The sequence below is a fragment of the Nycticebus coucang genome, chromosome 15, assembly GCF_027406575.1.
Source record: "Nycticebus coucang isolate mNycCou1 chromosome 15, mNycCou1.pri, whole genome shotgun sequence".
Lineage (NCBI taxonomy): Eukaryota > Metazoa > Chordata > Mammalia > Primates > Lorisidae > Nycticebus > Nycticebus coucang.
Genome location: NC_069794.1, coordinates 69,612,228 through 69,636,107, shown reverse-complemented (window position 1 = coordinate 69,636,107; position 23,880 = coordinate 69,612,228). Strand labels below are relative to the sequence as shown.

Below are 23,880 nucleotides of genomic sequence, written 5' to 3'. Positions count from 1 at the left end.
CTGACTACTTTTTGTTGCAGTTGTCCTTGTTGTTTTTGCTGGCCCAGGCTGGGTTTGAACCCGCCAACTTTGGTGTATGTGGCTGCCACCATAAACACTGTACTACTTGCACCGAGCCTATAATTCCTTTTTAAATAGAATTTTTCATAACTCCATGTTGACATTTTTTTCTCTTACTTGGAAAGAAATGAGAAGAAATCTATTTAGACTTTGTATTTGCCAAGAAAGAAGCATATGGCTTTCCCTTGATCCTGCTCTTGGTCTGTAAGGATGTTGATAAAATGTCCTTCTCTTGCTTTGCTAGACTGACTTTTAAATATTGTCTTATATGAGAAATGCCCTAGCACTTTTCAAAAGTTAAGCTATTCACCCTGTTTCGTTCATTCTATTCCCTTAAACTTTTTTTCCATCAATATTCCTTCTCTGGTATTATTTTCAATTTCTCTTTTTCTTCTAGATCATTCCCCTTAGCCAGCAGAAATATTCTTTTCTTCTCATCCTTAAAAAACCAGTTTCCCTGCACCCTTCTCCTTCCTTGAACTATAAATTATACAAAGGTGCCCTATTTCCTAAACTTCCGTTTCCATTTCAAATCCACTATGATTCTGCTTCTGTCTCTACTATTTCCCTGATGAATTTCCAAAGTCAAGGGCTTTTTTCCAATCTTACCTTTTATATAGTTTTTAAATTTTACAAACTATCATATCTTTGTTGAAATTCTTCTCCCTAGGTTTCTGGGCCATCACTCTTTTCCCCCCGATCTTCCTTCTCTTGTGTCTTTACTATTTCTTCTATTCCATCTAAATGTCAGCATGCCACAGGGTTCTACTCTTGGCCTTTCTCTTTACTCTAAAAACTTCTCTGGGATGTTTCATTCTTTTTCAAGTTTCAACTAGTCTACTTGTTGATGATTTAAAACTAGTGTATAACTCCAAACTGGACATTTCTCCTTAGCTTTTACTAGAGAAAGTAAAGGAGTATTGTTTCATATGCATTATGGCAGCTTTGCTAAAATAGACTGACTAGAACCTCCACTGACATCCTCAGTACCTCAAAGACAACCTACCCCAAACTGACATTATCATTTCCTCCAAATTCTCTCTTCTTCCTGTATTTTCTCTTGAACTTTATCCCCATCTACATAAATCAGACATATTCTTTTCTTTCTCCTATCTTTGCAATTAATCATTTTGACTCTATTGGATATCTTTCAAATACATCTCTCCATATCAGCTACCAACATCATTATTGTACTATGCCTAAATTACTGTTGCACAGTTTAGGTAGGGGATTTGGAGATCTAGCTGTTCCTTATATAGACTTTCAGCTAACCCTCCTCTTTTCAGCACCAGTCAGCAGATCTACCCTTTTTGATGCCTCCAATACTTGAGATTTAAATTTATTTATTTATTCATTTTGAGACGGAGTCTCTGTCACCCAGGATGACAGAGTGCTATGGTGTTATAGTTCATTGCCTCAAACTTCTAGGCTTAGGTGATCCTCCTCCCTCAGTCTCCTGAGTAGCTGGGACTACAGGCATGTACCACCATGCCAGGCTAATTTTTTAGTGATCCTAATGCCTGGGCCCAAAGTGCTGAGATTACAGACACAAGTCATTGCACCCAGCCCCTCCTGTGGTTCTATGTCATGAACTGTTTTGCTTCCTGTTGACCCCTCTACTACCACCCTACAACTGCAGTTTTTGGCCGGGGCTGGGTGAATCCGCCACCTCCGGTATATGGGGCTGGCGCCCTACTCACTGAGCCACAGGTGCCGCCCCTGCAGTTTTCTCAAACTTTAATTATCTTTTTGTCCTTGTGCATTTATAATTCTTATAAAATGTATTTATGTTGGTAGGATAAGAAAACATATGTTAAAGCTGTTATATTTTTCAAAATAGACTATCTTTCAAAAAAGACTCTGCATTCTTACATCTCTTTGCTTTTACTAATGCCATTCTTCTACCCACCTGGAGTACCTGTTTCTGTCTTCCCTGTCTGGCAATAGCCTCTGTCCCCTTCAAGGCTACTTCAAATGTCACTTCCTCTGTGGCATTTGGCAATCATCCTCTAATTATGGCAGAGTTAAGAGCTCCTTTGTATATCATTTTGGACATTTTCCCATCATCTCACTTGTTATATTGTATCAGTTAATTGACTATTTAACTGATAGGGGGTACTTAGGGGGCAGAAATCAAGACAACATCAATGCTATATCCCTAATACATAAGAAATAATAGCTTAAAATATGGGGGACCGAATGAAACAGGGAAGTCTTAAAACTAACAAATGACAACTTTTTTCAAAAATATTACTCATAATTTATATGGTAACAAAAGAACAAAAATATGTGCTAAGTAAATGTATATGCGTATGACCTCTAGCTGCCTCCTATATGCCTATTTAATACATCCTGTTGGACATCTAAGAGGCAGCTTCAACATAACACATCCAAAATAGAGCTTTTCATCTTTCTCCCTGAGAGTACATGTAGTGAGAATGAGACGGAGTCAGTCAGGCTATGCCGATATGACACAGCTGGTCTGATCAGTTTAGGTCCTGTGTGACCTTCACCTCATGTTCTCCATCCTTGTTGTTTTGTAAATTCAGCTTTAACCTAAAAGTATATTATCTGGAGCAGTTTAGGACAATTGACTTAGGAGATTAACTTTTGAATTAGAAATGTTGTTTTGGGTCATAGGTTATGCTGATTATTATTGTTTAAGATAAGGGTTATTTGAGGTAAGGGTTGTCATGATTTTTGCTTTTAAATTTTATGTATAAAACCGTGGTTTTGGAAATAAAAAGGCAGAACAGTCTTGGAGAGGCTACTCTCAGTTTTTTCCAGAATCTCTAGCCTTCTGGTAAAAAAGATTGGTGGACCTATCTCTGTCTCTGCATATTGGCTGATAGCACAGGCGGCCAGATTCTCTTTGTCTGGTAACACCTCCAAAACCTCTTTACCCAGTGTTCTAAGGCTCAGTGAATGGCAGTTTCATCCTTGTAGCTGCCCAGTCCTAATCTGTGCAGTCATCCTTGACTTCTTCTCTTTCTCAAGTCTCACATCCAAATAGCAAGCAAATTCTGTCAGCAAAACCTGAACACACTGGGATCTAACCATCTTTCACCACCTCCAGTGCAATCATGTTAATCAATGCAAGCACTGTAATTTCTCATTCTGATGTTGCCTATCCATTTATTCTCCAGATAGCCTCCAAAATGATCTTCTGACTTGAACCTCAGGTACAAAAGTTTGAATTGATCATACTCTACTGATCCTTTAAAAATATATGTTAGCTCCTATTACTCTCTCTTTCAAAATCCTCCTTGCCTCACCATTTTCCTAAAACACAATTCAAAGCCCTGACTCAAGGCCTGTAAGGACCCACAGGATCTGGCCTGCCCACACTGCCACCTCTCTCTGATTTCAGCTCCTCCTACTCTCCCATCATGTTTATTGCACTCCCACCACAACCTCCACATCTTTTTGGCTTGCTTCTTTCTATTCTCCCAGGTCTCTGCTCAACTGCTACCTTAACAGAAAGCTCTTCCCATGACCATCCTGTCTAAAACACAGTCTCTCTCATGTTCTCTATCACGTTACCTGTTTTTCAGTCACACACTTAATGACATTATATTATTTGTTTATTATCTCTTTCTTCCAATTAAAATGCAAGTTCTATAACACCAGGGATTTTGGTTTGCTTTGTTTTCTACTACATCTACAGTACAATATTATCTGGAACACAGTAGTTACTCCACAAATATTTATAAATATATAACCAATTTATGGCTATTAAAGTATTACAAAAGTTTATAGTACTAAAATAGTTTATTAATTGTCCTCATATCAAGATTGAGTACATAGGATTCATGCTTCTCCATTTTTGTGATGCTTTACTAAAATAGTTTAAAATATCATACAACGCTATATAAATTACCAATGTATACATTTATAATAATTCATAATAAAAATGTAATTTTATTTTTTGCAAATAATATACAACTATTTCTCTTATCTACTAAATGTCAGAAGTGTGAAGGCTGAGAAACTCTTTTGCTTAGCAGACTATTAGGTTATTACTACTACAAAAAGTTATTACTACTATCTCTCATTTAATCTCTAAAGTACCAGTTCCCTAATGTGACTGAGATTAAAAATCACATAAGTTTAAAAAAAAAAATAGGAAAAATTATATCCCTAGGTCCCCTGCAAACCTAACTGAAAATCTCTGTAGCCAGAGCCAGAAATCTGTACATTAAACAAGTTTTATGAGCAATTCCCATCTTTCCTGACTAGCATTTAGAAACTACTGCTCAAAGCTGATGAATCTATTTCTAATTAACTTGGAGAAGACCTTGCTCTTGCACTGTGCTGACTGAACTATCTGCCATTGTACTTCTGTCAAAGCCAAATGGAGAAATATGTCAATGAAGGAACATGTAGTACATTCTAATCCTTCCTTCAGTCTGAGCCATCAAAAAACTTGGCTCAGAAAAGATTTGGTTTTACTGAATTGTAATGTGTTGTTTTGTATTCATTGTCACTGACGAACAAATTTTAATTGTCTTTTCAAACATGTTACTTGGTTTGTCGTAGAAAAAAAAATTTTTTTTGAGACAGAGTCTCACTATGCCACCTTCAGAAGAGTGCTGTGGCATCACAGTTCACAGCAACCTCAAACTCTTGGGCTTAAGCAATTCTCTTGTCTTGGGAGACTACAGGTGCCTGCCATAGCACTCAGCTATTTTTCTCGTTATAGTTGTTATTATTGTTTAGCAGGCCTGGGTCGTGTTTGAACCCGTCAGCCCTGTTGCTGTGGGTCCAGCCTGTAGAAATGTTATTAAAGAAAGTATTGGGTGGTGCCTGTGGCTCAAAGGGGTAGGGCGCTGGCCCCATATGCCAGAAGTGGCAGGTTCAAACCCAGCCCCGGCCAAAAACTACAAAAAAAAAAAAATAATAATAAAGTATCTATTGTATCTTTCAATGACTTTATCTACTTTATCTCTCAGTGTCTCAACGTGAATAAAGAGTTAGAAAATTTTTTTCCACCCGAGGAATTGTTTTTATTTTTTTGTTTTTGTTTTATTTGTGTGTGTGTATGTGTGTTTGTTTTTCAGAGACAGGGTCTGTTGCCTATCCTGGAGTGCAGTGGCACAAAAGTAAGTCACTGCAGTCAGAACTCCTAGTCACAAGCAATTGTCCTGCCTCAGACTCCCAAAAAGTTGGAACAACAGGCATGTCACTGCATTAGCTAATTAAAAAAATGTGCATGTCTCACTGTGTTGCCCAGGCTGGCCTTGAATTCCTAGACTCTATCTTCCTGCCTCAGTCTCTCAAAGTGTTGAGATCAGGTGTGAACCACCTGGCCTGGCTGGAACGGATTTTCATTTCCTTATCAAAGAGTAAAAATTATTCAACTGACACTAAACTTTTCATTTTCCTTTGGCTACAAGGCTATTCAGGGCCTAATTTACAGTTTAGTGGGCAATGGAAAAAATTTATATTTTTAATTATATTAAATATACATATAATAATATTTTAATAATGTGATATTTTTCTTGATACTGATTTTCTTGTTATTGTTGTAATACTTGATATTATCATTGTAATCTGCAAATCCATTGTGCAATAAAATGAGAAATGAATATTTTCTACCTAGCTGACTCTACAAATGACAAATAATTAATATATCAATATAACATTTAAAAATTAAAAGTAACATTAAAAATAATTTGTTATCAGCATCAGCAAGATTATTAGCATTCTATTTTCATAAACTCTAAAAGTGTTTTCTCAACTTCAAAAAGTTATATAAAAAATAGACACTAAATATGCCTTTCCTGGGCAGTGCCTGTGGCTCAACAGAGTAGGATGCTGGCCCCATATGCCGGAGGTGGTGGGTTCAAACCCAGCCCCGGCCAAAAACTGCCAAAAAAAAAAAATTGCCTTTCCTATAAAATAACATAGTTTATGAACTTTAAAAAATTAATATGCTGAAATTTATTCTGAAAATTTTATAAAACTTTGAGATATAGACTTATTTTTGAAGAGAATTTGGTGGCATGTTTAAATTCATCAATTAGTTCTATAAAAATGTGTACTTATTAGTCAAAGTTTATGATCCAATAAACAGATATACCACAAATTACAGGTTGCTACTTATGTATTCAATTATTATAGCAAAGGTAATTATATATTAGGGCATAAAATGTGAGAAACTTACACTTTCAAAGTTACAAAATGTAATGTCACTTACATTCAACATTTTCTGGAAATTTTCTGTGAATATCTTTATAAGTATCTAATGCTTTTTGGTAGTTACCTGTAAGTAAAAAAGAGAAAAACACAAAACACTAGCAAATTATGGAAACTAGTAAGATTCAGAAAAATATTAATTTTAATTCAAAATACTGGTACACTTTAAGGGATCAGTAGAAAGTTTCATGTTTGCCACAAACATATCTATATATATCTATATATATCTATATATATATATATATATATACCATTCTCAATATCACTTTTGGAAAAAAAATACGATAAAAATAAATTTGAAAAAAGGGTTAAAGCAGAAGTAAGTGGGTAATGGCAGAAATTCAGTTTCGCTGTTTGTTTTTTCTCCTTTCTTCTTTTTTTTTTTTTTTTATTTTAGAACTGGAGTCTTGCTCTATTGCCTAGGCTGGAGTGCACTGACTATTACAGGTGCAATTATAATGCACTTTAGCCTCAAACTCCTGGGCAATCCTCCTGCCTCAGCCTCCTGAGTAGCTGAGACTGTAGATGAGATACTCTGCCTGCTTTATTTTTAAAAATAAATATTTTTAGTGGTGAAAAATTAAGATCCATTCAATTTCCTACAAAGGATTATTCCAGATGGACAACTGACAAATTTAAAAATAATTTAAGAGATCCTGGGCGGCACCTGTGGCTCAAGGAGTAGGGCGCCGGTCCCATATGCCGGAGGTGGCGGGTTCAAACCTAGCCCCGGCCAAAAACCAAAAAAAAAAAAAAAAAGAGATACACTAGTAGTAATTTCAATGTTATTCATTTGGAAAATATGAAACATTGCTTTATTAATAGTTTTTTTGGACATTACAAAGTATATAGGATGGAATTTGTTTTTTAACAAAATAATTTAGCCTCACACACTGACAAAGAATAGGAGAAATGAGTTTGGGCTAAGGATCTTTGCTAAAATCTCAGCAAGCAAGTTATTAACCTTCTGGGCCTCACTGTACAAGAGAGACAGATATTCTAATCCTTCAAAGAGTTGTTGTAAGACTTAAACGAAACAGGGATAGGCAGCACCTAGCAGGTTCTCCATGCTGGTGGCACTTCTAACTTGCACTTCCATAACTCAAGCAGCTTTGTCAACTATGTCTTTAAACTATTCAGAATAATTCTCAGAATAATTATATATATATAAATAAATATATATATCAATAATTATATATATATATATAATTTTTTTTTTTTTTTTTGAGACAGAGCTTCAACCTGTCGGCCTGGGTTAAGTTCCGTGGCATCACAGCTCATAGCAACCTCCAACTCCCGGACTCAAGCAATTCTCCTACCCCCGTCTCCCAAATAGCTGGGACTACAGGCACCTGCCACAATGCCTGGCTATTTTTTGTTGCAGCCATCATTGTCTGGCGGGCCCGGGCTGGATTGGAACCCACCACCTCAGGTGTATGTGGCTGGAGCCTTAGCCGCCTGAGCCACAGGCACCGAGCCAGAATAATTCATATTTATGTACGCTTTACATATATGACTGACACTGAAATGAACAGACAATTGAGAAGTCACATTGAAATGAAATAAAAAATATATGATATAATCATGTTGTATACCCAATAGGAAATATTGTAAGGTAAATTATCCCCCAAATGATTTGAGGACTACGCTGAGTATATATTCAAACAATTCTGATGCCACTCTGAAGGTGCTCATAGAGATAAAGAAAGAAACCTCTCATAAGACTGAGTGAGAACACACTGTCAACACTTTTAAAATTTGTGCTTCCCTTAAACTAAAGAATTTCATTTCCTGGGTCATATTTATGTTCTATAAGATGGATTACAAATTTGTTAGCATTTATCGACTGGCTTAATCTCTGATATTATAATCATATCATTCACTGCAGTCAAAACTAATAGAATCTCTATCCTTTAGGGCATGTGTCATTAGTACAGAATGTAACAAAAGCAGTAACAAAAAACACACATCAAGGTAACTAGTGATCTTTGGTATAAAAAATGGAAAGTCCCAGTTGTCCTAGTCTGAGCTTTCCTTAGGGCTTTTCAGGTGAGAGGGTTTCATCACTTTTGCTGAGCACACAGGACATTTATAATCAAGTAAGTAGAAAACAGAAATACAAATTAATGTATACAGAAGGTCTAATTTTTTCTTGAGTCTTACTTATAAAAATGAGTTACATGATACAAGTTACAAGTTACGTGTTAACTTTGAAAAATAAAAAAATTTGTTTTTAAGAGAAGTATGGGAATACATTAATAACCACTTTGCAGGTATAACCTTTTCTGATTTTCATGTAATTATGTTTTTCATATAGTGTTTCAAATCTGTATAGTTGTCAAAAGCTAGTATTTTAATAAACAGATACAAGTAGACAACTGGAACCCATTTACGTAATTACCTAAAAGAAGGGAAGAGGCAAAATATCTGAAAAATGAATAAAATTAAAGCATTTACCACTTCTTCTAAAACAACTAGCTACCATCAGCTGCCATTTCACTTGGGTAGGCCTATAAAAGAAATTAGATAAAATTAGAGATGAAAACAAAAATAATTTGTTTTCTAAAGCTGTATGTCTATATATTTTCAATAATTGTCTGACTTTCTTTTAGATGATTTTTATTATTGAAAATAGCAGATATTAATACATAATTAATAGCAGATATTAATACATAATTTCCTTCACTATTACTTCACTATTACTTGTTATATTTACTTGTTATAGTTATATTAGGACATTTAAATTTAAGAGTATTTCAAACTTCATCTAGTTCATGCATTTATTTAGATCTTCTTATGAGAACCACTTAACCTGTTTGGTTAAAAACCACTGCATTCTATTTCAAACATGATCATTACTTATGCCATAATCTTTAATCATAATACTTTGGCTTAGTGCCCGACCAGCAATTTTTGAACTTGTATTTGAACAATCAGGCTTCAACAAAAGAAATAGTATAAAATTCTTTTCTAAAATAAATAAGCATAACCATAACTTCTAAAGACTTCTGTAAAAAATATCTAAGAACAGCAAGACTTAAAGAAAGGCCTAGGGAACAATTTAATACTCCCGTCATTTATTTCAATTCCCTTCCAAGTTGAGCCTGATGGCTTCAAAGACAGCCTCAATTCCTACTCAACTTGATGGAAAATTTACTAGCTTTGGAATCAGATGGATAGATCCTTCCTTCCCTCCTTCCTTTCTTTTCTTTCTTTCCACCAAGCTTTATTGTCAGAAAGTCAGCAATCTGGTGAGCAGTAAGAGTAGCCTCTCAATTCTGTTCTGCCTCAGTTACAATTCTAATAGTGTTTACAACTGGATATGAGGAAACAAATTGAGAAAATTTTAACTTTATCTTAAAGAATCATCAAAGAAAACAACATAAAAGGAGCCTTTACTCTGACAATACAATATTTAAATGACATAAAAGTAACCTTTATTCTAACAACAACACTGTCTAAGTATTACTACCTTCCCCAAAGTCTTTTGAGATAAACATCCTCATAATCAAGATGTAACCTTAAGTAGATAAACATGAAAGGTATGCAGGAAAAGAATGTGGGCTGAGCAAACAAGTTCAGCTGTATTGCTTCAGCTTGGCTTCTGAGACTCCATCTTGTAGGCTGCTTTTCTGGGTTCAGACTTTGCTAATGGTAGAAAATGTTCATCTGAAATTTCCTTTTGAAGAAGTATTTTGAGAAAAGATAGCTTTTTTTGAAATGTTTGGATTTCTTTTTTTGGTCACATATCATACAGCCTTAGTTTTAACTTACGAAGAAATAGTTAAGTCATTTTGACTTGACACCTCACACAGAAATGATGCATTCCTATAGAAACTCTTCCAATAATTCTCATTGCTGATTCTGTTCTTTATAAAACTTAATATATCTGGCTTTAAATTACAAAACTGCTACTTGGGCAAGTTATTTAACTTCAAATCCATTGCCTACAAGGCCACCCACTGTAATCTAAATAAAATACATATCTAACCATATTATTTCCCTCCTTAACACCTGTCACTCTCTCTCTCTCTCTCTCACACACACACACACACACACACACACCCCTACATGCTGTATCACAGGCTCTAACCCAATTTATCCGCTTTCTAGTGCTTGTCTACCTCTCCAGCTCATGTTCCACCATGCCTTGCTTAACCTGTCAGCTCTGGTGTATCTGGCTGGCGCCCTAGCTGCTGAGCTACGGGGCACCAAGCCTACTATCCTGACTTCTAACATGATGATTCTAGCCTGTTTTTGAACTTTTAATGACTGAAATCATACAGGTATCTTTTTTGTTAATAGCTGAATTATTGAGGTATTCACATGCCACATAATTCAACCAAATTATACAATGGTTTTAGCATATTACATTAATTTTGAAAAATTATGATAAAATATCTACAACATAACATTTGCCATTTTAACCACTTTAAGAGTACAATTTAGTGACCTTAATTATATTCACAACATTATACAACCATCACCACTATCTATTCCCCAAATGTCTTTATGACACCAAACAGAAACCCTACAACCATTAAGCAATAACTTTTCATTCTTCTCCCTACCCCTGTTCCTGGTAACCTCTAATCTGCTTTCAGCCTCTATAAATTTGCCATTTTAGACACTTTGTTTAAGTGGAATCATCTGATATTTGCTCTTCTGCGACTGGCTTCTTTCACTTAGCATAATGTTTTCAAGGACCTTCTATGTTGTAGCATGTATCAGAACTTCCTTTTTATAGAGGAATAATATTCCATTGCATAGATCTTTAGTATTCCCCCTCTTATCTGCAGGGGGATATATTTTAAGACCCCAAATGGATGCTTGAAACCACAGGTACTACCAAACTCTATGTTATTTCCTGTATAAACATATCTACAATAAAGTTTAATTTATAAATTCTGCATGGCAAGAGATTAACAATAACAACATAGAACAATTATAACAATATACTGTAATACAAGTTGTAGGAACATGGACTCTCTGAAAATATCTTCTTGTCCTGCACCTGTAGATAACTGAAATTGTGGACAGTGAAACAATGGAGATCAAAACAATGGATAAAGGGAAACTACCATATCACTTTTTGTATTTCCATTCATTCTTGATGGACACTTGGGTTGTTTCCACCTTTTGGCAATTGAAAATAATGCTGCTGTGAATACCTAACTGCACACAAGTATCTGTTTGAGTCTCAGCTTTCTTTCCTTTGAGTATGTACTTAGGAGTAACCTCCTAGATCATAATCATTAGATTGTTTGAGGAACTGTCAAGCTGCTTTTCACAAAAGACCTTTTTATTTCTTTCAGACAGTGTCTTGGTCTCCCTCTGTCACTTGGGCTAGAGTACTCTAGTGTCAGTCTAGATCACAGCAACCTCAAACTCCTGGGCTAAACCCATCCTCCTGCCCCAGCCCCCCTAGGAACTGGAACTACAGGAGTGTGCTACCCCGCCCAGCTAATTTTTCTATTTTTTTGCTCAAGGTGGTCTTGAACTCCCAGCCTCAAGCAATCCTCCCCTTGGCCTCCCAAAGTGCTATGCTAGGATTACAGGCCTGAGTCACCGCACCTGGATCCCCAAATGCACAAAGGTTCCAATTTCTCCACATCTTCAACATTTGTCATTTTCATTTCTTTTGATAACAGCTATCCTGAAAGGAAGGAAGTGGTATCTCACTGTGGTTTTGATTTCCATTTCCCAAATAACTAATGATGGTAAGCATCTTTTCATGAATTTACTGGTCATTTGTATACCTTCTTTGGAGAATTTCTATCCAAATTCTTTTCCAAAATAAGTCAAATTATTTTCTAAAAACAAACATCACTAGGACTTCTAAAGACTTCTATTAAAAAACATATAAGAACAGCAACATTGGAAGAAAGAAAAGCCTAGAGAATGATTTAATACTCTTTTCAGTTCTTCTGGATCTCCCTTCTAAGTAGAAGCCAGTAACTTCAAAGACAGCCTCAGTTCCTACTCAATTGGAACTGCGTTGGGTTTTTATTGTTGTTGAGGAATTATAGAATGTCTTTATATACTTTGGCTATTAATCCATTACTAAATGTGTGATTTATAAATATTTTTCCCACTCAGTGGGAAATCACTCTGCTGATTTCTACCTTTGCTAAGCAGAAATTTTTAAGTATAATTTATCTATTTCTTTTATTTCTTGTGTTTTGGTATCATACTCAAGAAATCATTGCAAAAGTCAATGTCTTTTAAGATTTTTCCCTTATGTTTTCCTGTAAGAGTTATATGTCTTTAATCCATTTTAAGTTAATTTTTTGAATAGGAATAGGTAAGAGTCCAACTTCATTCTTTTGGATGTGGATATCTTGTTTTCCAAGCACTTTTTGTTGAGAAGATCGTCCTTTCTCCATTGAACTGTCCTGGCACCTTTGTTGAAAAATCAACTTACCATATATGTGAAGGTTTACTTTTGTGTTCTACATTCTTTTCTATTGGTCTGTATATCTATCCTTCTGCTCATAGTACCATACTGTTTTGATTACTGTAGCACTGAAGACAATTTTGCAAATCAGAAAGTGTGAGTCATCCGACTTTGTTCTTTTTCACATTGTTTTAGCTATTCTGGGCCCCTTCAGATTCCATGTGAATATTTCAATGGATCTTTCTATTTTTGCAAAAAAAAAAAAAAATCATTGGAATTTTGATAAGGATTGCATTGAATCTATAGATCACGTTGAGTAGTACTCTCATTTTAATAATATTAAGTCTTCCAACCCATGCACCTGGGTGTCTTTCCATTGTTTTAATTTCTTTCCACAATGTTCTGACATTTTCAATATATAAGTCTCTTGCCTACATGGTTAAACTAATTTCTAATTATTATTTTTTTTTGATACTACTCTAAATGGAACTGTTTTCTCAATTTCCCTGATTGTTCATTGCAAATGTATAGAAATACAACTGATCTTTTGTGTGTGCTGATTTTATATCCTGTGACTTCACTGAATTCATTTATTACATCTGAAATTTTTTTATTTGGATTCCTTATGGATTTATACATATAAGATCATATAATCTGCAAACAGGCTTAATTTTACTTCATCCTTTCTATTTGGATGCCTTTTATTTCTTTTTCTTGACTAACTACTCTAGCTAGACCTTGTAGTATTATGTTGATTAGAAGTAGTGGAAGCAGGTATCCTTGTCTTGTTCCTAGAAGAAAAGTTTCCAGTTTTTCACCATTCAGTATCCCGTTACCTATGAGTTTTCTGTATAAAACTTTATCATGTTAAAGAAGTTCTTTCTATTTCTTTTCTTTTTTTTTTTTTTTTGTAGAGACACAGTCTCACTTTCTGGCCCTCGGTAGAGTGCCATGGCATCACACAGCTCATAGCAACCTCCAACACCTGGGCTTAAGCGATTCTCTTGCCTCAGCCTCCCGAATAGCTGGGACTACAGGCGCCCGCCACAACACCCAGCTATTTTTTGGTTGCAGTTCAGCCGGGGCCAGGTTTGAACCCGCCACCCTTGGTATATGGGGCCAGCGCCTTACCGACTGAGCCATAGGCACCGCCCTCTATTTCTAATTTATTGTTTTGGTTTTTCTTTTTTTTTTTTTGGTCATGAAAGGGTGTTGAATTTTGTCAAATGCCCTTTTTGCTTTAACTGATATAATCATATAGGTTTTTTCTTCATTAATGTCATATAATATATATATATTCATTGATCTTCATATATTGAGCTATCTTTGCATTCTGGGAATAAATCCTACTTGGGAATGAAGAGTAATCCTTTTAATACGTGGCTAAATTTGCTTTGCTAGTATTTTGTTGAATATTTTTGCATCCATATTCATAAAGAACATTGGTCTGTATTTTTTTAGGGGGTATAGTATCTTTGCCTTTTTTATAAGGGTAATATTGGCCTCACAGAATGAGTTAGAAAGTGTTACTATCTCTTCAATTGTTCAAAAGAGTTTGACAAAGATTGGAGTGAATTTTTCTTGAAATGTGTCGTAGAATTCACCAGTGAAACCGTGTGGTAGGGCTTTTCTTTATTAGAATATTTTTGATTACTGATTCAATCTCTTTACTGGTTATATATAAGTCTATTCAGATTTTTCTATTTCTATTCTTGAATCCATTTTGGTTGGTTGTGCTAGGAATCTATCTATTTTATCTAGGTTATCTAATTTGTTACAAAACTATTCATCAAGGCACCTGTAAACCTAGCTACTTAAGAGGCTGAGGCAGGACCAAGATGGCAGCCGAGTAACAGCTGCCTTCCATCTGGGCACCGTGAGTCTGGGGAGATAGGACTCCAGGCATCTCTGGCTGGTGGGATCTGCCTATCATCACCCCTGAGAGGATACAGGGAGTCAGTGAGAGACTTCTGGATCCCAAGAGGAGGACTAAAAAAGTGGAAAACCGGCAAGTGGTCGCGTGTGTTCAATCCATCTAAACCCGCCCGCAACTTCCACAGGCACGAGACCTTAAAGAGCAAGAGGAAGTGAAAGGAAAATTACGGCAAGGAAACAGATAAAAGAAATCACTCATGAGGAAGAATCAGCAGAAAATTCCAGGCAACATGAAGAACCAGTCCAGAACAACCCCGCCAAGGGACCATGAGGTAGCTACTGCAGAGGATTCCACCTATAAAGAAATGTTAGGAATGACAGGAAGGGAATTGAGAATACAAATGTTGAAAACAATGAAAGAAATGATGGAAACAATGAAGGAAACTGCTAATAAAGTGGAAAATAACCAAAAGGAAATTCAAAAACAGAATCAAATAAGAGATGAACGATATGAAGAATATAAAAAGGATATAGCAGAGCTGAAGGAACTGAAACAGTCAATTCGGGAACTTAAAGATGCAATGGGAAGTATCAGCAACAGGTTAGACCATGCAGAAGAAAGAATTTCAGAGGTAGAAGACAAAGTTTTTGAGATAACTCAGATAGTAAAAGAGGCAGAAAAGAAGAGAGAGAAAGCAGAACGTTCACTGTCAGAATTATAGGACTTTATGAAGCGTTCCAACATACGAGTTATAGGAATTCCAGAAGGGGAAGAAGAATGCTCCAGAGGAATGGAAGCCATACTAGAGAATATTATAAAAGAAAATTTCCAAAATATCACCAAAGATTCTGACACACTGCTTTCAGAGAGGTATCGGACCCCAGGTCGCCTCAACTCGAACCGAGCTTCTCCAAGACACATTGTGATCAACCTGTCCAAAGTCAAGACAAAAGATAAGATTCTGCAAGCTGCCAGGAGTAAGCGCCAGTTGACCTACAGGGGCAAATCCATCAGAGTGACCACAGACTTCTCTAATGAAACTTTCCAAGCAAGAAGACAATGGTCATCTACCTTTAATCTACTTAAACAGAACGATTTCCAGCCCAGAATTCTGTACCCTGCTAAGCTAAGCTTCAAAATTGACGGAGAAATCAAATCATTTACGGATATACAAACATTGAGGAAATTCGCCACAAGACCAGCTCTACAGGAAATACTTCGACCTGTTCTGCACACTGACCACCACAATGGATCAGCAGCAAAGTAAGAACTCAAAAATTAAAGGACAGAACCTAACCTCCACACTGATGCAAAAGATAAAACTAAGCAATAGACTCTCACAAAATAAGACGAACAGAATACTACCACACTTACCAATTATCTCAATAAATGTTAATGGCTTGAATTCCCCACTGAAGAGACATAGATTGGTTGACAGGATTAAAAAACACAAGCCATCCATTTGCTGTCTGCAAGAAACACACCTGGCTTCAAAAGACAAATTAAAGCTCCGAGTCAAGGGTTGGAAGACAATTTTTCAGGCAAATGGAATTCAGAAGAAAAGAGGAGTTGCAATCTTATTTTCAGATACATGTGCATTTAAAGCAACTAAAGTCAAAAAAGACAAAGATGGTCACTTTATATTGGTCAAGGGAAAAATACAACAAGAAGACATTTCAATTCTAAATATTTATGCACCCAATTTAAATGCTCCCAGATTCTTGAAACAGACCTTACTCAGTCTGAGCAATATGATATCTGATAATACCATAATAACAGGGGACCTCAACACTCCTCTTACAGAGCTGGACAGATCCTCTAAACAAAAATTAAACAAGGATATAAGAGATTTAAATGAGACCCTAGAACAACTGTGCTTGATAGACACATATAGAACACTCCATCCCAAAGATAAAGAATATACATTCTTCTTATCACCCCATGGAACATTCTCCAAAATTGATCATATCCTGGGACACAAAACAAATATCAACAGAATCAAAAGAATTGAAATTTTACCTTGTATCTTCTCAGACCATAAGGCACTAAAGGTGGAACTCAACTCTAACAAAAATGCTCGACCCCACCCAAAGGCATGGAAATTAAACAATCTTCTGTTGAATAACAGATGGGTGAAGGAAGAAATAAAACAGGAAATCATTAACTTCCTTGAGCATAACAACAATGAAGACACAAGCTACCAAAACCTGTGGGATACTGCAAAAGCAGTTTTGAGAGGAAAATTCATCGCTTTAGATGCCTACATTCGAAGAACAGAAAGAGAGCACATCAACAATCTCACAAGCGAACTTATGGAATTGGAAAAAGAAGAACAATCTGAGCCTAAATTCAGTAGAAGAAAAGAAATATCCAAAATCAAATCATAGATCAATGTAATTGAAAACAAAAGAATCATTCAGAAAATTAATGAAACAAGGAGTTGGTTTTTTGAAAAAATAAATAAAATAGATAAACCATTGGCCAGACTAACGAGGAATAGAAAAGTAAAATCTCTAGTAACCTCAATCAGAAATGATAAAGGGGAAATAACAACTGATCCCACAGAGATACAAGAGATCATCTCTGAATACTACCAGAAACTCTATGCCCAGAAATTTGACAATGTGAAAGAAATGGATCAATATTTGGAATCACACCCTCTCCCTAGACTCAGCCAGGAAGAAATAGAGCTCCTGAACAGAACAATTTCAAGCACTGAGATCAAAGAAACAATAAAAAATCTTCCAACTAAAAAATGCCCTGGTCCAGATGGCTTCACTCCAGAATTCTATCAAACCTTCAAGGAAGAGCTTATTCCTGTACTGCAGAAATTATTCCAAAAAATTGAGGAAGAAGGAATCCTCCCCAACACATTCTATGAAGCAAACATCACCCTGATACCAAAACCAGGAAAAGACCCAAACAAAAAGGAGAATTTCAGACCAATCTCACTCATGAATATAGATGCAAAAATTCTCAACAAAATTCTAGCCAATAGATTACAGCTTATCATCAAAAAAGTCATTCATCATGATCAAGTAGGCTTCATCCCAGGGATGCAAGGCTGGTTTAACATACGCAAGTCTATAAACGTTATCCACCATATTCACAGAGGCAAAAATAAAGATCACATGATCCTCTCAATATATGCAGAAAAAGCATTTGATAAAATCCAGCATCCTTTTCTAATTAGAACACTGAAGAGTATAGGCATGGGTGGCACATTTCTAAAACTGATTGAGGCTATCTACGACAAACCCACAGCCAATATTTTACTGAATGGAGTAAAACTGAAAGCTTTTCCTCTTAGAACTGGAACCAGACAAGGTTGTCCTCTGTCACCTTTACTATTCAACGTAGTGCTGGAAGTTCTAGCCAATACAATTAGGCAAGACAAGGAAATAAAGGGAATCCAAATGGGAGCAGAGGAGGTCAAACTCTCCCACTTTGCTGACGACATGATCTTATATTAGAGAACCCCAAAGACTCAACCACAAGACTCCTAGAAGTCATCAAAAAATACAGTAATGTTTCAGGATATAAAATCAATGTCCACAAGTCAGTAGCCTTTGTGTACACCAATAACAGTCAAGATGAGAAGCTAATTAAGGACACAACTCCCTTCACCATAGTTTCAAAGAAAATGAAATACCTAGGAATATACCTAACGAAGGAGGTGAAGGACCTCTATAAAGAAAACTATTAAATCCTCAGAAAGGAAATAGCAGAGGATATTAACAAATGGAAGAACATACCATGCTCATGGATGGGAAGAATCAACATTGTTAAAATGTCTATACTTCCCAAAGCAATCTACCTATTCAATGCCATTCCTATCAAAATACCAACATCGTACTTTCAAGATTTGGAAAAAATGATTCTGCCTTTTGTATGGAACCGGAAAAAACCCCGTATAGCTAAGGCAGTTCTCTGTAACAAAAATAAAGCTGGGGGCATCAGCATACCAGATTTTAGTCTGTACTACAAAGCCATAGTGCTCAAGACAGCATGGTACTGGCACAAAAACAGAGACATAGACACTTGGAATCGAATTGAAAACCAAGAAATGAAACTAACATTTTACAACCACCTAATCTTTGATAAACCAAACAAGAACATACCTTGGGGGAAAGACTCCCTATTCAATAAATGGTGCTGGGAGAACTGGATGTCTACATGTAAAAGACTGAAACTGGACCCACACCTTTCCCCACTCACAAAAATTGATTCAAGATGGATAAAGGACTTAAATTTAAGGCATGAAACAATAAAAATCCTCCAAGAAAGCATAGGAAAAACATTGGAAGATATTGGCCTGGGGAAAGACTTCATGAAGAAGACTGCCATGGCAATTGCAACAACAACAAAAATAAACAAATGAGACTTCATTAAACTGAAAAGCTTCTGTACAGCTAAGGAGACAACAACCAAAGCAAAGAGACAACCCACACAATGGGAAAGGATATTTGCATATTTTCAATCAGACAAAAGCTTGATAACTAGGATCTATAGAGAACTCAAATTAATCCACATGAAAAAAGCCAACAATCCCATATATCAATGGGCAAGAGACATGAATACAACTTTCTCTGAAGACGACAGACGAATGGCTAACAAACATATGAAAAAATGTTCATCATCTCTATATATTAGAGAAATGCAAATCAAAACAACCCTGAGATATCATCTAACCCCAGTGAGAATGGCCCACAGCACAAAATCTCAAAACTGCAGATGCTGGCGTGGATGTGGAGAGAAGGGAACACTTTTACACTGCTGGTGGGACTGCAAACTAGTACAACCTTTCTGGAAGGAAGTATGGAGAAACCTCAAAGCACTCAAGCTAGACCTCCCGTTTGATCCTGCAATCCCATTACTGGGCATCTACCCAGAAGGAAAAAAAATCCTTTTATCATAAGGACGCTTGTACTAGACTGTGTATTGCAGCTCAATTTATAATCGCCAAAATGTGGAAACTGCCTAAATGCCCACCAACCCAGGAATGGATTAACAAGCTGTGGTATATGTATACCATGGAATACTATTCAGCCATTAAAAAAAAATGGAGACTTTACATCCTTCGTATTAACCTGGATGGACGTGGAAGACATTATTCTTAGTAAAGCATCACAAGAATGGAGAAGCATGAATCCTATGTACTCAATTTTGATCTGAGGACAATTAATGACAATTATGGTTATGGGGGGGAGCAGAAAGAGGGAAGGAGGGAGGGGGGTGGCGCCTTGGTGTGTGTCACACTTTATGGGGGCAAGACATGATTGCAAGAAGGACTTTACCTAACAATTACAATCAGTGTAACATGGCTTATTGTACCCTCAATGAATCCCCAACAATAAAAAAAAAAAAAGAGGCTGAGGCAGGACCATTTGAGGCAGAAAGTTGGGGCCAGCCTGGGCAACATAGTGAGACTATCTCTAACCCCTGCCCACCAAACCCCCTCCTTGTTCATAAGGTTTTCTTATAATTCTTTTTATTTCTATAAAATTGGTAGTAATGCCCCCATTTGAATCTCTAATTTTAGTAATCTGTGTCTTGAACCTTCCCTTTTACTTCATCCACGTAGCTAAAAATTTGCCAATTCTGTTGATCTTTTCAAAGAATCAATTTTTGGTTTTGTTGATTTTTTTCTATAGCTTTTCTAGTCTCTATTTTATCTATCTCTGCTCTAACCTTTATTATTTCCTTCCTTTTGCTAGTTTTGGGTTTAATTTGCTCTTCATTTTCTAGGTTATTGACTTGAGCTCTGTCTTCTTTTTAAATACATTTACAGCTATAAATTTCCCCCTTCGGATTGCTTTTACTAGATCTTGTAAGTTTACGTACATTATAGATTCATGTCTTTCCTGAAATTTGACAAGTCTGTCCATTATTTCTTCAAATAGTCTCTCTCCTCTTTTTTGTCTCTTTCTCTTATGAAATTCTCATAATACATATATTGGTCCGATGATGATTTATAATAAAAATCATGACAAATATTAAACAATGTTCTCTAATGCTGCACAATAATGGAATTACATTAAATGTACTAGTTAGGTAAGACTAGAATTTCTTGAAGTCTTAAGACGTGATCTATGAACATAGAGAAAAACAATACCATAGGCTTAAACTTACGACAAAAAATACCAGATTACTAAAAACCATAAAAATCTTAAGAGATATAGCAAGGCGAGAAGTTGCTATATTAAAGAAAATCATAAAAGAAAATTTAACTTAGGCTTGGTGCCTGTAGCTCAGGGGTTGGGTGCCAGCCACATACACGGGGGTTGGCGTGTTTGAACCTGGCCTGGGCCTGCTAAATAACAATGACAACAAAATAGCCAGGTGTTTTATGGTGGGCACTTGTAGTTCCAGCTACTCGGGAGGCTGACGCAAGAGAATTGCTTAAGCCCAAGAGTTTGAGGTTGCTGTGAGCTGTGACGCCACAGCCACTCTACCAAGGGTGACATAGTGAGACTCTGTCTCAAAAAAAAAAAAGAAAATTTAAGTTAATAACACTATATGCCACATTGACTATGTAAAGAATATTTAAAACACTATGTAACACAAGAACTAAAATTTCCACCCCCGAAGAGCTTACATTTTTATATTAGAGGTAAAACTTACATAAAAAATAAAGGGATAGCATATAAAATAAGAGAAAAAGTGAAAATTAAGATATATAAAACAAAAGCTCAAAAGAGGAGTGGAAATGTAATTAATGTATATTGGATGCTTCTCGCACTGAGACAGAAACTAAAAACAGGTACAAGTGAAAGTAAGTTTAAAGGAAAGTAGCAAGAAAGAAATGTTAGGGCTCAGCACCCATAGGCACAGTGGTTACGGTGCCAGTCACATACACCCAGGCAGGCAGGTTCAAACCCAGCCCAGGCCAGCTAAACAACAACAACAACTGCAACAAAAAAATAGCTGGAAAAATAGCCGGGTGTGTGGCAGGTACCTGTAGTCCCAGCTACTTGGGAGGGTGAGGTAGGAGAATCACTTGAGCCCAAGAGTTTGAGGTTGCTGTGAGCTGTGACATCACAGCACTCTACCGAGACTCTGTGTCTCAAAAAAAAAAAAAAAAAAAAAGACAGAAAGAAATGTTAGGAGAGTTTCTACAAAAGGCTTTCATTTTCTAGTTGAAACATAAAATAGGGGGAAGAAATGAAGAGACTTGAGCAGTGTTAACCTAACAGATTTATGTGGCATCCATTTTCCTGGTCACATAATTTATCTCTCTGATAATGCTTCACAGACTATGGTATAGAAATGAAATGAATGGCTGAATTAACCCAAGATCTGAATTTGGGGGGAACAAATTGGGTAGAAAAGAGAAGAAAAAGGAACTGAGGATATCAGCAAGAAAGGGACTAGAAGTGATCAATTAAGTAGTCTAGAAGGAGCAGTCTTAGAATTAAAGCCAGAAGGAGGCCAGACTACAAGAAAAGGGGAGGATTAAGAGGTTGGAGATCTCAGTATTACCAAAGAAAAACTTAACTGGAAATTAGGGAGTATGAAAGAAAGTGAGGAAGTTATGTTCTGACAGCTGGATATCATAATGTAAGATTTTATTTATGAAATATGCTAGTGATAATCAAAATCAGGTAATTGTAGGTGACTGAACTGCAGAGATGGTCAAGATCAATAGAGTTGGGGAGGTCAAAACTTGTGAGGCTAAGGTATTTATGGGATGGAGAGAAAAAATATAACGTAGACTAGGTAAGGGGATGCCTATTATATCAACATATGACGTCCAAAAAAAGGAGTCAAGGATGGAACTGTGGTGGTCTGAGGCTTAATGGAGGAAGGGTCTTATATGAGCTAATGGCTAAGTCTAAGGGGATTATTAAGTGTAATAAAAAAGCTTAAAGTGTATTATGTCTTGAACAAAAACAAAAAGGATGTAATTAAGTTAAAACTATCCTCCTATCCTTGGTAATTAGTATATTTTTTCCTGAGATAGGGTCTCACTCTGTCACTAGAGTACAGTGGTATCACCATGGCTCATACCAACCTCAAACTCCTGTGCTTAAGCAACCTTCCTGCCTCAGCCTCCCAAGTAGCTGGGATTACAGGCAACTGCCATCACTGGATTATTTTTCTATTTTTTGTAGAGATGGGGGTCTCACACTTGTTCAGGCTGGTCTTGAACTCTTGGTCTCAGGCAATCCTGCCTCGGCCTCCCAAAGTGCTAGGATTATAGGCATGAGCCACCTAGTCCAGATGGTAATTAGTTTTATAATTCTCAAAACATTTATATAAAACACATCATAAAAATTATCTGACTAATTCAAATACCACACAGAGATAATTTAAATAAGCATTCTTTTGGCTCAATGCCCGTAGCATAGTAGTTATGGAGCCAGTCACATACACTGAGGCTGGTGGGTTCAAACCTGGCTCAGGCCAGCTAAAATAACAATGACAACCGCAACAACAACAAAATAATATCCGGGAGTTGTGGTGGGTGCCCGTAGTCTCAAATACTTGGGAGGCTGAGGCAAGAGAATCATTTAAGCCCAAGAGTTGGAGGTTTCTATGAGTTGTGATGCCACGGCACTCTACCAAGGGTGATATAGTGAGACTGTCTCAAAAAAAAAAAAAAAAAAAGCATTCTTTTATCATTTAAATGATTTTAAGTTATATTTCATCTTAAAATCAATATAGCTAAGTATGAAGCAGAACATGATGTATTTCAATTATTTCTGAATCACCATGTGCAAACGAGTCTCCTAAGTGCTTAAAGACACTTAAAACAAGTTAACTTTTAAAATATTACATATTATAAATTAAAATATTTTTCTATTAGGACTCTTCCAGAAATAAAACTTTGTCCTAGAACTAAGTCATTTCCTGACTGGTATAAAGAAATAACTGTTTTCTGAGATGTGACTAAGAAAAATACATAAAGAAAAGTACCTTTAATAAAGCATTTTTTAAATTCCATGCAAAGGGAAATACATTTATCACAACAAAGACCACATAAAATGGAACAAAATATAAGAAAATGAAAATAGTTCAGAAATGTTAATGATCTGTTCTTGAATTTACTAGGTTTACCAGACACTAATTCTAGGGATAAATAGAAATCTCTACATAAGACATTAACCAAACATAAAATCCTAGTAGTTACTTACTGTATAAGAGAAGCTCTTTCAAAGTACTGAATGGCTTTCTCACAAAACTGGGTGTCAATGTAATAGGCTCCAAGCCATTCAATGACTTCAATATTAGAGGGGAAATACCTATATGACTGAGAAAATATTGATTATGACAATACAACTTCAATGGCAACATACAATTTACTTCTTGAATATTTTAACTATTAAATGGATTAATTTACCCAATG

General features: G+C 36.1%; 1 protein-coding gene across 8 annotated transcripts in view; it reads right to left on the bottom strand.

Moving 5' to 3' along the window:
• The window catches only part of IFT88 (intraflagellar transport 88), a 164,591-nt gene that overhangs the window by 52,827 nt on the left and 87,884 nt on the right, over window positions 1-23,880 (bottom strand). For 7 of the 8 annotated variants that reach the window (XR_008374646.1, XM_053563849.1, XM_053563851.1 and 4 more), the window contains 3 exons: window positions 23,669-23,784; window positions 8,716-8,768; window positions 6,260-6,325 (listed from right to left, as the gene is read on the bottom strand). Coding sequence is in view for 6 of the 8 variants with exons in the window: in XM_053563849.1 (XP_053419824.1) it covers window positions 6,260-6,325; window positions 8,716-8,768; window positions 23,669-23,784 (235 nt within the window). In the remaining 2 variants the exon portion in view is untranslated. Of the gene's footprint in view, window positions 1-6,259; window positions 6,326-8,659; window positions 8,769-23,668; window positions 23,785-23,880 lie in introns of all 8 variants that reach the window. The other variant, XR_008374647.1, reaches the window with a different exon arrangement.